Source organism: Leptodactylus fuscus, chromosome 1 (genome assembly GCF_031893055.1).
Source record: "Leptodactylus fuscus isolate aLepFus1 chromosome 1, aLepFus1.hap2, whole genome shotgun sequence".
Classification (NCBI taxonomy): Eukaryota; Metazoa; Chordata; class Amphibia; order Anura; family Leptodactylidae; genus Leptodactylus; species Leptodactylus fuscus.
The window spans coordinates 242,184,853-242,200,394 of record NC_134265.1 but is presented as its reverse complement, the minus strand read 5'-3'; the positions used below and the strand labels follow the sequence as shown (position 1 = coordinate 242,200,394).

At 41.7% G+C, this 15,542-nt stretch overlaps 1 protein-coding gene across 7 annotated transcripts in view; it reads right to left on the bottom strand.

Moving 5' to 3' along the window:
* SLC4A4 (solute carrier family 4 member 4) overlaps positions 1 to 15,542 on the bottom strand; it is a 187,549-nt gene that overhangs the window by 73,586 nt on the left and 98,421 nt on the right. For 4 of the 7 annotated variants that reach the window (XM_075284971.1, XM_075284947.1, XM_075284954.1 and 1 more), the window contains 4 exons: positions 14,487 to 14,647; positions 13,642 to 13,821; positions 12,071 to 12,112; positions 9,538 to 9,633 (listed from right to left, as the gene is read on the bottom strand). In XM_075284971.1, the coding sequence (XP_075141072.1) occupies positions 9,538 to 9,633; positions 12,071 to 12,112; positions 13,642 to 13,821; positions 14,487 to 14,647 (479 nt within the window). The remainder of the gene's footprint in view (positions 1 to 9,537; positions 9,634 to 12,070; positions 12,113 to 13,641; positions 13,822 to 14,486; positions 14,648 to 15,542) is intronic. The other 3 variants (XM_075284989.1, XM_075284980.1, XM_075284962.1) reach the window with 2 other exon arrangements.

Sequence of the window (15,542 nt, the reverse complement as noted above, 5' to 3'; positions counted from 1 at the left end):
CCTTTGTGCAAAGCGCGGAACTAAGGGCCCGCCTGATGTTGAGTGACACGTGCTGGTGCAAGGCGGGGACGGCACACCGGGAGAAGTAGTGACGGCTAGGGACGGCATAGCGAGGTGCCGCAGTTGCCATCAGGTCCAGGAAGGCGGGAGTTTCAACAAGCCGGAACGCCAACATCTCCTGGGCCAGCAGTTTAGCGATGTTGGCGTTCAAGGCTTGCGCGTGTGGGTGGTTAGCAGTGTATTTCTGCCGCCGCTCCAATGTCTGAGAGATGGTGGGTTGTTGTAAAGAAACGCCTGATGGTGCCTTTGATGGTGCAGGAGAAGGAGATAAGACAGGACCAGGGGAGGATGAGGTAGAAGTCAACAAAGTGGCGGAGGCAGATGAAGTGGTGTCCTGGCTCGTCCTCTGGAGTGCATCGCCAGCACAGTCAGCAGTGGCAGTGGCAGAGGCAGAGGCAGTGGCAGAGGCAGTGGCAGTGGCGTGAACGGCAGGCGGCCTTTGTCCTGCCGTTGCTGCCTGCCACTGATTCCAGTGCTTGGATTCCAAATGACGGCGCATTGAAGTGGTGGACAGGTTGCTCTTCTCAGAGCCCCTAATTTCGAGAGGCAAATTGTGCAGACAACACTATATCTGTCCTCGGCGCATTCCTTGAAAAAACTCCACACCTTCGAGAAACGTGCCCTCGAGGTGGGAGTTTTTCGGGGCTGGGTACGAACTGGAACATCTTGGGAGATTCCGGGTGTGGCCTGGCTTCGCCTAAGCTGCTGACCTCTGCCTCTGCCTCTAGCTACCCTTTTTGGTGCTGCACTTGCCTCAACATCCACACTACTTTCCCCGCTTGACATCCCCCCTGTCCAGGTCGGGTCAGTGTCCTCATCATCCACCACTTCCTCTTCCAACTCCTGTCTCATCTCCTCCTCCCGCACAATGCGCCGGTCAACTGGATGCCCTGACGGCAACTGCGTCACATCATCGTCGATGAGGGTGGGTTGCTGGTCATCCACCAACAAATCGAACGGAGATGGAGGAGACTCTAGTGTTTGAGCATCTGGACACAGATGCTCCTCTGTTAGGTTCGTGGAATCGTGACGTGGAGAGGCAGGTTGAGGGACAATGAAAGGAGCGGAGAACAGCTCTGGGGAGCAGGGACAGTTTGGGTTATTGTTCTGTAAAGCTTCGGAATTTTGGGAGGAAGGAAGACAAGACTGTTGGGTAATAGGAGGAGAGGAGGCAGAGTCTGACTGGCTGCTGGACAATGTGCTGTAAGCGTTCTCTGACAGCCATTGCAAGACCTGTTCCTGGTTCTCGGGCCTACTAAGGTTTGTACCCTGCAGTTTAGTTAATGTGGCAAGCAACCCTGGCACTGTGGAGTGGCGCAATGCTTGCTGCCCCACAGGAGTAGGCACGGGACGCCCTGTGGCTTCACTGCTACCTTGCTCCCCAGAACCATTCCCCCGACCTCGCCCACGGCCTCGTCCACGTCCCTTTCCGGGAGCCTTGCGCATTTTGAATTCCTAGTTAGAAATTGGCACTTTATACCAGTAGTAAAAATTGTGGGTGCACGTAACCCCAATATATTCTTTGAATTACCAGTCAGAAACTGGCACTATATGGCAGTAGCAAGAAATGAGGGTATTTGTATTCCCAATATATTCTTTGAATTCCCAGTCAGACAATGGCACTGTATACCAGTAGTAAAAATTGTGGGTGCACGTAACCCCAATATATTCTTTGAATTCCCAGTCAGACACTGGCACTATATGGCAGTAGCAAGAAATGAGGGTATTTGTATTCCCAATATATTCTTTGAATTCCCAGTCAGACAATGGCACTGTATACCAGTAGTAAAAATTGTGGGTGCACGTAACCACAATATATTCTTTGAATTACCAGTCAGAAACTGGCACTATATGGCAGTAGCAAGAAATGAGGGTATTTATAACCCCAATATATTCTTTGAATTCCCAGTCAGACAATGGCACTGTATACCAGTAGTAAAAATTGTGGGTGCACGTAACCCCAATATATTCTTTGAATTCCCAGTCAGACACTGGCACTATATGGCAGTAGCAAGAAATGAGGGTATTTGTATTCCCAATATATTCTTTGAATTCCCAGTCAGACAATGGCACTGTATACCAGTAGTAAAAATTGCGGGTGCACGTAACCCCAATATCTTCTTTGAATTCCCAGTCAGACACTGGCACTATATGGCAGTAGCAAGAAATGAGGGTATTTGTATTCCCAATATATTCTTTGAATTCCCAGTCAGACAATGGCACTGTATACCAGTAGTAAAAATTGTGGGTGCACGTAACCCCAATATATTCTTTGAATTACCAGTCAGAAACTGGCACTATATGGCAGTAGCAAGAAATGAGGGTATTTGTATTCCCAATATATTCTTTGAATTCCCAGTCAGACAATGGCACTGTATACCAGTAGTAAAAATTGTGGGTGCACGTAACCCCAATATATTCTTTGAATTACCAGTCAGAAACTGGCACTATATGGCAGTAGCAAGAAATGAGGGTATTTGTATTCCCAATATATTCTTTGAATTCCCAGTCAGACAATGGCACTGTATACCAGTAGTAAAAATTGTGGGTGCACGTAACCCCAATATATTCTTTGAATTCCCAGTCAGACACTGGCACTATATGGCAGTAGCAAGAAATGAGGGTATTTGTATTCCCAATATATTCTTTGAATTCCCAGTCAGACAATGGCACTGTATACCAGTAGTAAAAATTGTGGGTGCACGTAACCCCAATATATTCTTTGAATTCCCAGTCAGACACTGGCACTATATGGCAGTAGCAAGAAATGAGGGTATTTGTATTCCCAATATATTCTTTGAATTCCCAGTCAGACAATGGCACTGTATACCAGTAGTAAAAATTGTGGGTGCACGTAACCACAATATATTCTTTGAATTACCAGTCAGAAACTGGCACTATATGGCAGTAGCAAGAAATGAGGGTATTTATAACCCCAATATATTCTTTGAATTCCCAGTCAGACAATGGCACTGTATACCAGTAGTAAAAATTGTGGGTGCACGTAACCCCAATATATTCTTTGAATTCCCAGTCAGACACTGGCACTATATGGCAGTAGCAAGAAATGAGGGTATTTATAACCCCAATATATTCTTTGAATTCCCAGTCAGACAATGGCACTGTATACCAGTAGTAAAAATTGTGGGTGCACGTAACCCCAATATATTCTTTGAATTCCCAGTCAGACACTGGCACTATATGGCAGTAGCAAGAAATGAGGGTATTTGTATTCCCAATATATTCTTTGAATTCCCAGTCAGACAATGGCACTGTATACCAGTAGTAAAAATTGTGGGTGCACGTAACCCCAATATATTCTTTGAATTCCCAGTCAGACACTGGCACTATATGGCAGTAGCAAGAAATGAGGGTATTTGTATTCCCAATATATTCTTTGAATTCCCAGTCAGACAATGGCCCTGTATACCAGTAGTAAAAATTGTGGGTGCACGTAACCCCAATATATTCTTTGAATTACCAGTCAGAAACTGGCACTATATGGCAGTAGCAAGAAATGAGGGTATTTGTATTCCCAATATATTCTTTGAATTCCCAGTCAGACAATGGCACTGTATACCAGTAGTAAAAATTGTGGGTGCACGTAACCCCAATATATTCTTTGAATTACCAGTCAGAAACTGGCACTATATGGCAGTAGCAAGAAATGAGGGTATTTGTATTCCCAATATATTCTTTGAATTCCCAGTCAGACAATGGCACTGTATACCAGTAGTAAAAATTGTGGGTGCACGTAACCCCAATATATTCTTTGAATTCCCAGTCAGACACTGGCACTATATGGCAGTAGCAAGAAATGAGGGTATTTGTATTCCCAATATATTCTTTGAATTCCCAGTCAGACAATGGCACTGTATACCAGTAGTAAAAATTGTGGGTGCACGTAACCACAATATATTCTTTGAATTACCAGTCAGAAACTGGCACTATATGGCAGTAGCAAGAAATGAGGGTATTTATAACCCCAATATATTCTTTGAATTCCCAGTCAGACAATGGCACTGTATACCAGTAGTAAAAATTGTGGGTGCACGTAACCACAATATATTCTTTGAATTACCAGTCAGAAACTGGCACTATATGGCAGTAGCAAGAAATGAGGGTATTTATAACCCCAATATATTCTTTGAATTCCCAGTCAGACAATGGCACTGTATACCAGTAGTAAAAATTGTGGGTGCACGTAACCCCAATATATTCTTTGAATTACCAGTCAGAAACTGGCACTATATGGCAGTAGCAAGAAATGAGGGTATTTGTATTCCCAATATATTCTTTGAATTCCCAGTCAGACAATGGCACTGTATACCAGTAGTAAAAATTGTGGGTGCACGTAACCCCAATATATTCTTTGAATTCCCAGTCAGACACTGGCACTATATGGCAGTAGCAAGAAATGAGGGTATTTGTATTCCCAATATATTCTTTGAATTCCCAGTCAGACAATGGCACTGTATACCAGTAGTAAAAATTGTGGGTGCACGTAACCCCAATATATTCTTTGAATTCCCAGTCAGACACTGGCACTATATGGCAGTAGCAAGAAATGAGGGTATTTGTATTCCCAATATATTCTTTGAATTCCCAGTCAGACAATGGCACTGTATACCAGTAGTAAAAATTGTGGGTGCACGTAACCCCAATATATTCTTTGAATTCCCAGTCAGACACTGGCACTATATGGCAGTAGCAAGAAATGAGGGTATTTGTATTCCCAATATATTCTTTGAATTCCCAGTCAGACAATGGCACTGTATACCAGTAGTAAAAATTGTGGGTGCACGTAACCCCAATATATTCTTTGAATTCCCAGTCAGACACTGGCACTATATGGCAGTAGCAAGAAATGAGGGTATTTGTATTCCCAATATATTCTTTGAATTCCCAGTCAGACAATGGCACTGTATACCAGTAGTAAAAATTGTGGGTGCACGTAACCCCAATATATTCTTTGAATTACCAGTCAGAAACTGGCACTATATGGCAGTAGCAAGAAATGAGGGTATTTATAACCCCAATATATTCTTTGAATTCCCAGTCAGACAATGGCACTGTATACCAGTAGTAAAAATTGTGGGTGCACGTAACCCCAATATATTCTTTGAATTCCCAGTCAGACACTGGCACTATATGGCAGTAGCAAGAAATGAGGGTATTTATAACCCCAATATATTCTTTGAATTCCCAGTCAGACAATGGCACTGTATACCAGTAGTAAAAATTGTGGGTGCACGTAACCCCAATATATTCTTTGAATTCCCAGTCAGACACTGGCACTATATGGCAGTAGCAAGAAATGAGGGTATTTGTATTCCCAATATATTCTTTGAATTCCCAGTCAGACAATGGCACTGTATACCAGTAGTAAAAATTGTGGGTGCACGTAACCCCAATATATTCTTTGAATTACCAGTCAGAAACTGGCACTATATGGCAGTAGCAAGAAATGAGGGTATTTATAACCCCAATATATTCTTTGAATTCCCAGTCAGACAATGGCACTGTATACCAGTAGTAAAAATTGTGGGTGCACGTAACCCCAATATATTCTTTGAATTCCCAGTCAGACACTGGCACTATATGGCAGTAGCAAGAAATGAGGGTATTTGTATTCCCAATATACTCTTTGAATTCCCAGTCAGACAATGGCACTGTATACCAGTAGTAAAAATTGTGGGTGCACGTAACCACAATATATTCTTTGAATTACCAGTCAGAAACTGGCACTATATGGCAGTAGCAAGAAATGAGGGTATTTGTATTCCCAATATATTCTTTGAATTCCCAGTGAGACAATGGCACTATATGGCAGTAGTAAAAATTGTGGGTGTATATAGCCCCAATTCTATTGCTAGGGGACTTGCAGGGTATTTCTGGGGTGAAGGTGGGGGGGCACACCGTTGGAACGGGTATCGGGGTATATATCGGGTATACGGGAATACACTGACAGTGTATTCCATTCAGGATCCTGGGAAAGCTGGGTTGCGGCGATTGAGCCCGTCAGTGCCACGTTACACTGACAAGCTTCTCCCTGGAATTTAGCTCTTACAAGAGCTGTTGTGGTTGTCTTCTCCTTCCTATCCTAGCCTGTCCCTGCCTACCCAGAATCTAAGCCCTAGCTAGCTGGACGGAAACCTCCGTCCTCGGTGAATTGCAAGCTCAGAATGACGCGAACCTGGGCGTCGCTGTTCTTTTAAATTAGAGGTCACATGTTTTCGGCAGCCAATGGGTTTTGCCTACTTTTCTCAACGTCACCGGTGTCGTAGTTCCTGTCCCACCTACCCTGCGCTGTTATTGGAGCAAAAAAGGCGCCAGGGAAGGTGGGAGGGGAATCGAGTAATGGCGCACTTTACCACGCGGTGTTCGATTCGATTCGAACATGCCGAACAGCCTAATATCCGATCGAACATGAGTTCGATAGAACACTGTTCGCTCATCTCTATTAACAGTCATTTCTACAACAGGACTTCTGTCTAATGCATTAATATAGCCTCATTAACAGCATACTAATAAACCGCTTGACGGTCAATTATACAGTATACCAAGCAAGCACTCAATAAGTACTCAGTGAGGCCTGAACTTTGGACTGGGGTGCTATATTTTCAGCCATGTTTTATCACGCTGAAATCAAGAGCAGTAAATGTGATGTTATAGCGATTTCAGAAAAATCTCTTTTCCAAAGTGTTTTTCACAGAAAGGCCGCAGTTTTCCTCTGAATTTCGGAAAACGGCAACGTTTCTGCAGGTATAATTGACATGTTGCGATTTACATAAATGCAGACGTTTTTGTAAATGCAGTTTTTTCACTGCAGATTTTTTTCTCTACAATGTGTGGATAGGATTAGCCAGAATCCCATCCTCTTTGCAGGTACTGGAAAACTCAGTGTGGAAAAGCTGTTTTTCAAAAACGCTCATGTGTTTGAAAATCGCAGTATGTCAACTATACGTGTGAAGCACTGGCATTTTCCCTTTAGGTATAATAATGCAGAAAGTCTGCTCAGTAAAACTTAGCAAAAACGTAATGAAAAAAAATGCATAAAAAACTGATGCACTTCCGTTCGTTTTTTTTTTTTTTTGTGTTTTGCTAGACTAATAATATTTCATGATTACACAGAAATCTGCCCTTGTTAATACTCCACTAGTTCCCCCTGGTCTCCGCTATAATCATTTTACCCACATAACATAATGGATCTCTATTCCCAGTTGCTATTTTCATTATCTTATCACTACATTTATGAACCTTAAGCCCATATGAACCTCAAACAATACTGGATCTACAAAAGACTATGGAAATACAACCTCTGCATTTGGTACTTTCGAACAATTAATGTTCACAATTTACATTGCCCAGAACCTGTTTTATAGTGACCGTGCAATGTTATTACAGCCTGTACTAATATCACATCTGCTGTAAAACAGATACCCTGTTTCCCCGAAAATAAGACATGTTCTTATAATTATCTAACGAAATATATGACCTTTCTTATTTTCGGGGGATGTTTTATGCAGCGGCTGGAGCGGGGAACAATCAGCAAACAAAGCGGGGAACAATTAGCGGAGTGCCGGCATGACTGCCGGTTGTATGTGATCCAGAAGGTGAAGGGGGGGTGTCTTATTTTCGGGGAAACAGGGTATTGTGTGACATAAATAGTGAAGAGGCCCCACACAGTACAATTTGCCCTACAAAGTCCCCAAGGCAGTACAATCTGCACGAGCAGGCCCCCTACACAGTATAATATGCATCACAGTAGGCCCAATATTGTATGCTCCACTTTCAGCTTTCCTACACAATATTATATGTTCCACAGTACTCCCCCCCATAGTATTATATGCTCCACAGTATTTCCCCCCACCCCCTGCACACAGTATAATACCTGAAGTCCCATGAAGAGCGGCCAGGCATCCTCCTATTTCTGACTGCAAGCGCTGATGACTTACGTCATCAAGTCTGCATTGAGCGAGAGGTCACATTGTACAGTTAGTGTAGGCCATAGCTGCTTTCAGCTGTATGTGCATTTCCCTGTTATTAAGCAACCTGGGCGAAGGTACACATGCCAGCAGAGAGGGCTCTGAGCGCCCTCTCTGGCACGCGTTTCATAGGTTCACCATCACGGCCCTATAGATATAATAGAAGCAAAGAGTCTGAAGAGGAAACCTCTATGGACTTTCTGTGTAAAGCGTGCAATGCGTTTCTGCTGCGGTTTTTCCCACCAAGCTTTTTCATTGAGCTCTGCTACATTGGGGCCTTAGCCTCAGTCACTATTCTGTTTATAAGTTGAACAAATTCACCAATTTGTCCAAGTTATTTCTTCCAGATGAAGCTCATCCCCAGTGTGTGACAAACCGCACCATACATCTTAGCTACTCGAATCAGGATGCAGTTATAAATAAACAGCACACTTGAATTATGGTAAAATCTTTCAACTGTTTGTGCTTATTAACCATGGTTATATCAAAGAGGCTACAGCACTTGAGTAAGGAGAAAAGCCTATTACAATGCATGCAATGTAATTGGTGATGACTGTCTATGCAGGTGTAAGCACAAAGTGGTCAAGTGGTTTTTTTTTCCCAATGGAACACGATAACAATAAATTGTTGAAAACATGTCAGGCTCATCAGAAACCTCCAAACACTTCTCTCAATGCTGCCAGTGTGTTTCCGTTACATAGATGGTACATAGAATAAAGAATGTGTTACATAGAAAAAAAAAAGTAAATTCATCCTAAACATAAAGCACCAAATACACGCTAATGACAATATAAATCTATAGAACATAGGTAAGACAACATATAAACACTTCAGGAAAGACAAACACCTTGATTCTACATAACGGGGCAGATTTACTAAGCTATATGTGCCAATGTGATTTTGGCATACACCAATGATTTGCTTCTATGTAGTTACAGTGCTGACTCCCACTAAAATCTATGGGAAAATTTCCAGGAATTTTTGAAGCTGCTTTTGGTTCTGTTTTTGGGGCAGAAAAACCACAAAAATAGCCCCAAAAGAAGCAGATGGATGGATGTATTTTTCAACCTTACAAACTATATGGCCAGTGTTGGACTGACCCCAGTCCCAGACAATCCTCTGGAGGGCACTGACCTTAACATATAATAATGGATGCCAACAATTTAGCCAAAGATGTAGATCCCATTTAGAGGTGATTTAGAGGCTTTTCTTATGGGATGATTCAAAAATATTATAGATTATTAGAGATTATTATTGATATACCCTACATGGACATGTATTGGATCTGTATAGATGCAGGGTCAGCTCTCAGGATTACCACCTGTCATGGCCCCAAAGGTACCACAGTCCGACACTGGATGCTGCTCTATTACTATTTCAAGACATCTTAGTCTAAGTTTGCACTGTCTAAAATTAAGTAAATCTGCCCCATTTTTGCTGTACCTTGCATGTGACACATTTCCCACAACACATATTTACCCCAACTTACTGAGCCATCCCATACTGGGGCTGCGCCGCACTCGGAGATCGTCATCCGACATGCGGGTTGCCAGGCAGGGCACAGAATTCTCTAGAGGACTGCGTGCTAATGTTGCAAGCAGGAAGCAGAGGAAAGTTTGAAAGCAGCAGGAAGAGCAAAAGGAAAGCAAAATAAAAGTGAGAAGAACAAGGGAGAAAGACAACTAAAGGCCTGAACAGAAGCAGAGAACTAACACTACAGTCAATGCATCAGAAATTTAGGCCTCTCTAGGCATCATATGAAAATACAGTCTATTGAAATAACCAACTTTTCACCTAAAATCAGAATATCACCAGGAAATTAAAGATACTGTCCTGTCCTGAATGGCTTGGCCTATGTTAACAATGAAGGGTCCCTTTGCTGTGCTAACTGGTGAGGGGTCTCAGAGATCATACCCGCACCGCCATGTGTTAGAGTCTTTCCAGTTTTTCAGCTTAGCTATTTTTGTATTTAACTTACCCGTTTTCCATCCCTGTCCTTCATTTACCACTTTAGCCATCCCCTCCAATTTCACATTATCCAAAATAAAGGGTTTTAATCCATTCATTACTATAAATTTGATACCTTTGAGGTTCAGCAGATATATATTCATATATAATATACATCACTGACAGGAAAGAAATACCAATATTACACAGTAGAAACAATGTTGCAGTGGATCTTAAGAGTAGTAGAAGTGGTAGAGTCAGAATGAACATTTAGAAAAAAAAAAAAAAGTCCAGGACTCGATTGGTGCCAGTCATAAAGGCAAGTCAACAACTTAAAGGGGTTTTCCAGTTTTATGTGAGTAACTATAGCAGGAAGGTACCAGAAATAGAACAGATCAATAAACTGTGCAAATGGCCTGTTATTGATGATTTATCCTAAGGATAGGTCATTAAAGGGGTTGTACCAAGATATGAAGCTATCCCCTTATTGCTACGATAGGGAACAACTTTATGAATGGTATGGTTCTGTCTGTGGAGAAGGCCAATGAGAGCAGAAATGGGGCTGATAGAACAACTGACAAAGCATGTGCCTCTATGGGAGAACACGAGATAGCTGAGAACAATTATTGGCTATCTCTGGTGCTCCTATGTAGAATGAATGGAGTTGCAGGGTGCATGCTTGGCCTGTCGCTCCATCAGAACGGGAGTACTGTAGCCCCATTCTTAAGATCAGAGAAAGTGTCCCAGTGCTCTAACCCCCACTGAACATGACGTTATCCCCTATGCTATCATGACTTCATAACATAGTACAAGCACTTTACAGGTATACTCCTAAGTTTTTCGTAGTTTCTGTTCATTGGCATTAAGCAAAGGTCATGAAAATGGTAAAAAATGAAAAGCTGATCTGTCAGTTTAATATGCTGTACTATCTGTAGGTGATATATAACAGCCGGAAGTCCCTAGCTGTATTAGCTAAGGTGGCACAAAAAAATTTGCCTGGTACAGTCATGAGAAAACTGTTCTGCAACCCCCCTCGCCATACCACCCCCACTCCTGGGTACAGTGACTGACAAGCTTCAGTGATATGTGTATATAGAGGGGGAGCAGAGTCTGCTGTATACAGTACACATCATATTTTGGGTGATTTGGGCTATTAAGACTATAGATCTATAGATGTAATACGGTGCTATTTTATAAAGCTGACAAATCTGCTTTAAACAGTATATATGAAAGATGACATAAAATATTCCTTATTTTTCATGAAACCAGAAAACTCCTTTATTTGCACTTTACCTTTCAGAGCCAAAGCTTGGTTAGAACCAGAGAGAGTTAAGATAAGTTTTGAAGTTGGCAAGAACCTGCGTAATGTTTAGGGTTGTCAGGTGAAATCTGGATGGTAGGAGGAATTTCCACCCACTGGATCTATTTATCTGTCTAGTATGGTCTGATCATTTCAGGCAGAGTTTACTGCGTTGCTGTGCTATTCTGAGGCTTTTTAGAACTAGGTTCTGAATATAATGATTGATCAAACCATCAAATAAAGATACATATCTGCATATAGTACAAAGCATCCTATAGCATTACTAGACTAGTAGAAGTGCAGCAGGGCATACGCAGTTATAAACAGGAAAGCCACATGTAATGGTGACACATTACTATTACATGTTATCTCGGCAGTGCATGAGGACAGGAAGCCCATGCCAATGAGGAACAGTGGGATCGCAACACTGAACAAAAATTCCACAAATGCATAACAGACATATCAATGTATCTGTAATATTTGACCACAAGATAATAACATGTGCGTTCTCTATGCAACACAAATCTTTGCATAGCATCATGCTGTGAAATGGAGCTGGGTGAGTCCTTTGGCAGGCAAATGGGAAATGTTCTATACACAGTTATGAGGACATGTATGATCAACCTTAAGCTTACAACTTCTACATGTAGCTATACATATGGGTCAGGTGGTTGAGGTTGAAGTGTCACCCCAGTAACACAAGCATAGCTTCATGTTGAAAAACCATTGTGTGCGACACACAAATGAGGAAGCCGTGAAGCACCATGCTATTCACCTGAAAGGAAGGAGTTTTTCATCAAGCACTCCTCTCTCCCTCCTATAATGTTCACAATTTTAGAAGTTTAAAGAAGAAGGAAAAAGAAACTACAGTTAATACATTGGGACATGAACAGAAATGATAACAGCTCTAAATACTGGGAGAATAAAAAGAATGCAAAATTCAGATTATATTCATTGTCTTTACTCTCTGTTAAAACTTAATTGTTTGACTTTTTTTACTATTGTGTAGACGGGTGTTTGGGGAACATTTTTGTCATTTACTTTTTTAACTTCACTTCCTTATATGAGAAAACTGGCGGTAACATTTCTCTCTAACAGCACTAACTGAGAGTTTCCAAGGAGAGTCCGTTTTGTACACAGTGTGCAGAGTGTCTATATACTCACTATGTACTGCCAGGTTTCTATACACAGACAGGTTTCCTAGCCCACCTCTGCTCTACCTGCTTCACATTGACTCATCTATACTGATGGTCTCCATCTAGCTAAGGGACTGTTCACTACAGGTTTTGATCATCAGTTTTATAGATGGAAAAAAAAAATCCTAAAAACAGATGGAAGATGATGACTATCTGTTTAGGAGATGTTCACATTATATTTTAATCATCAGTTTAAACGATCATTTTTACTGATGGAAAAATCCTGAAGCTAAAATAGATGAAAATGGATGGAAACTGAAGACCATCTGTTTACATAGAATCAATCTTAAAAATGGATCAGTTTCTGTAAGAGCAAAAAATAAGACATACAACACTTCTGTGTCCCACAAAAAAACGGACAGAAACGTATCTGCTTTTATTCAACAATGCATCTGACAATGACTATGTAAATGGTGGTCATTAGTTTTCAACCATTTTTATCTGTTATAGCATCTGTATCCATATGTATATATTTACATGGTAGAAAATGAAGAGGAATTCTTCTTCATTTTCTGCCGCTTGGATTTTTGCTGCAGTCTAGTCGCAACAGGGTGCCGATGCAGTGCATCATCATTCCATCGTGACATCCCATTCATCCGGGCCTAATCAGGAGGGAGTCTCGAGCCACGAACCCCACGGCTGATTCAGCAATGGAATCCACGGCAAGATCGAGCAGAACACTTCTTTTTTCTGCATCCTGCTACGATCTCTGCCTCGCATTGGAAACAATGGGAGGCGGATTCCGGCCCCAAATCCAAGGCAAATTCCTCCATGTGAACAGCCTAAGAGTGATCAATTCAACTGTATATTCCCATCACATTTTGATCATCAGTTCAATGATACTATGAATGAATTGACAAGTGGGTGTTATCACAGTGTCTAATTGGAGTTCACAATATCAGACACCTCATTGACAAAGAGAATGTTAACAACTTGTTGTCGATTAGGAATAGCCCGGAATAGCACTATGTAGCGTTATGAGAAAAGATGCTACAGAATAGTTAATCCTTGTTAAAAGTGAAGACAGGTACAAAAGTGTACAAACTTGCAATTTATATGGTCTTGTCCTATAATAAAAGTCAATGACTACATAGTATATTAATTCTTGATATAAAGGAAAGGCAGGAGCAAAGACTAGCCTGTACATTACCATTGTCCGGATTGGTAAACATCCTACTTGCACTGGAGACTGTTTTCCCTATGTCAGCCAAGGAACGCAAGTTGGATTTCTTTGTCTGATGCCGATGCTTCCTGAGAAGAGTGTACGTGATCTTTTCCTTCATCTCTGGTTTTAGCAGTCCTGTTTCGATCTGGTTATCAAGGATTTTTTCTGGAAAAATATATGGAAAATGACTTTGACAATAGTAAAATATTATTAACCTTCGACTTTAAGGTACATGAGTCTATTTGTGATCACCATTAACATGATGCTAGGACCAGGCTGTGGTCTATAAAAGTAATTACCAAAGGGAGTTAATCTGAGGTTGCATCAAAAACAAAAGCAATTACCATTTATAATATATAGCACAAAAATACATTAAAGCCAACAGTTTAGCTTTGGTTGAGGCTGAATCCCGCTTACTTTGTTATATTAGTGGATGAGCTACATGCTTATATGTGTGACATAAATATGTATCCTTTCTGACCTCTACTAAGGCATGAGCATGTCCAGATATGTGCATCAGTAAATGTGACCAGTTGAAGAAAATGTGATACTCTATCACAAGATGCTTCTTCATCTTTATGTCTCTGTGTGCAGCCACTGGTGATCATGTGGTTGACTGCAGTCTGTCAAGGGTTTTGGCAACAAGTTGCAATATTGTATTGAATAGATTTTATTACACTTTGGAGTCCTTGAAACTAAGATAAATGTGGACGCATCTGTATCATATACCTATATCTTCAAACCATAACAGTTATACTACTTATTAACAAAGATTATTGCATAATGTCTCCCAATAAAACATGATGAGTCATAACTCATAAGCTACTTACCAACTACTTGCGGGAGTGAATTGGCTTCTAGGTCAAGTAGTATTGTCCCTTTTTCAATACATGTTCTTAGTTCAAACAGGCTGTGCAAGGACAGTGTGGCAACATGGGGCTTACTCCACCTTTCTCCTCCCTGCTCCACTTTTTCTTCAAATTTTATCCATCTAAAATGTAAAGAAATATTATTTATAGCATTGTATATAAAATTTTGCTCTCATGCATCTTATCTCATGTATTATACAATGGAAAGAGGTAGGATAAGTAGACGGATTCGAAAAATATTACCAACATTAATTGGTTGCAGGATGACCATTGTAAGATGAAACTACAACTTTTTGGAAAAACTAGAAGTTGGTCCCAAAGACCCCAAAATGTTACCGAAAATGTAAAAAAAAAATGAAGATTAAAAAAGGTCCTGGACTCGGTAGACTCTCCTGTGGTCCTTTGGGAGGCCCATAAGGCAGTCATGAGAGGCCATTGCATAGCTCTGGCTACTAAGCTTATACGGGATAGGCAGGCCCAGGAGCGCCTTCTCCGTGTTTGCATTTCTTCCTTGTCCACCTCCCTTGCAGTCCGTCCGTCTCTGGGGACACTCCGACGCCTAGTCCTTGCCCGAGTGGATCTCCGTTCTCTGGAGACGCGCCGTGTGCAACGGCTCTTGTTATATTCCCACCAGTGGTACTTTGAGAAGGGCAATAAACCCCATGTGCTACTGACCAGGACCCTCAGAGACGACCGTGCTGCCTCCACCCCCCACTCTGTACTGGACCCCTCTGGCGTCCTCCAACATCATCCTGATGTGGTTGCTCGCATGTTCCACACTTACTATTCTAAACTGTATAACCTCCCCTACCCCCAGTTGACTGCTCGGACAGACGGCCATTGTCTCTTGGCCAACCACCTTGCTCGTTGTCGCCTACTGCGTCTCTCTTCCTCCGCTCTTGCATCCCTCAACTCCCCTATTACGGCTGAGGAATTGGCGGATACCCTTAAGGATCTCCCTAACAGTAAATCCCCGAGCCCAGATGGATCCAGTGCATTACCTTCAGGGAAACGCAA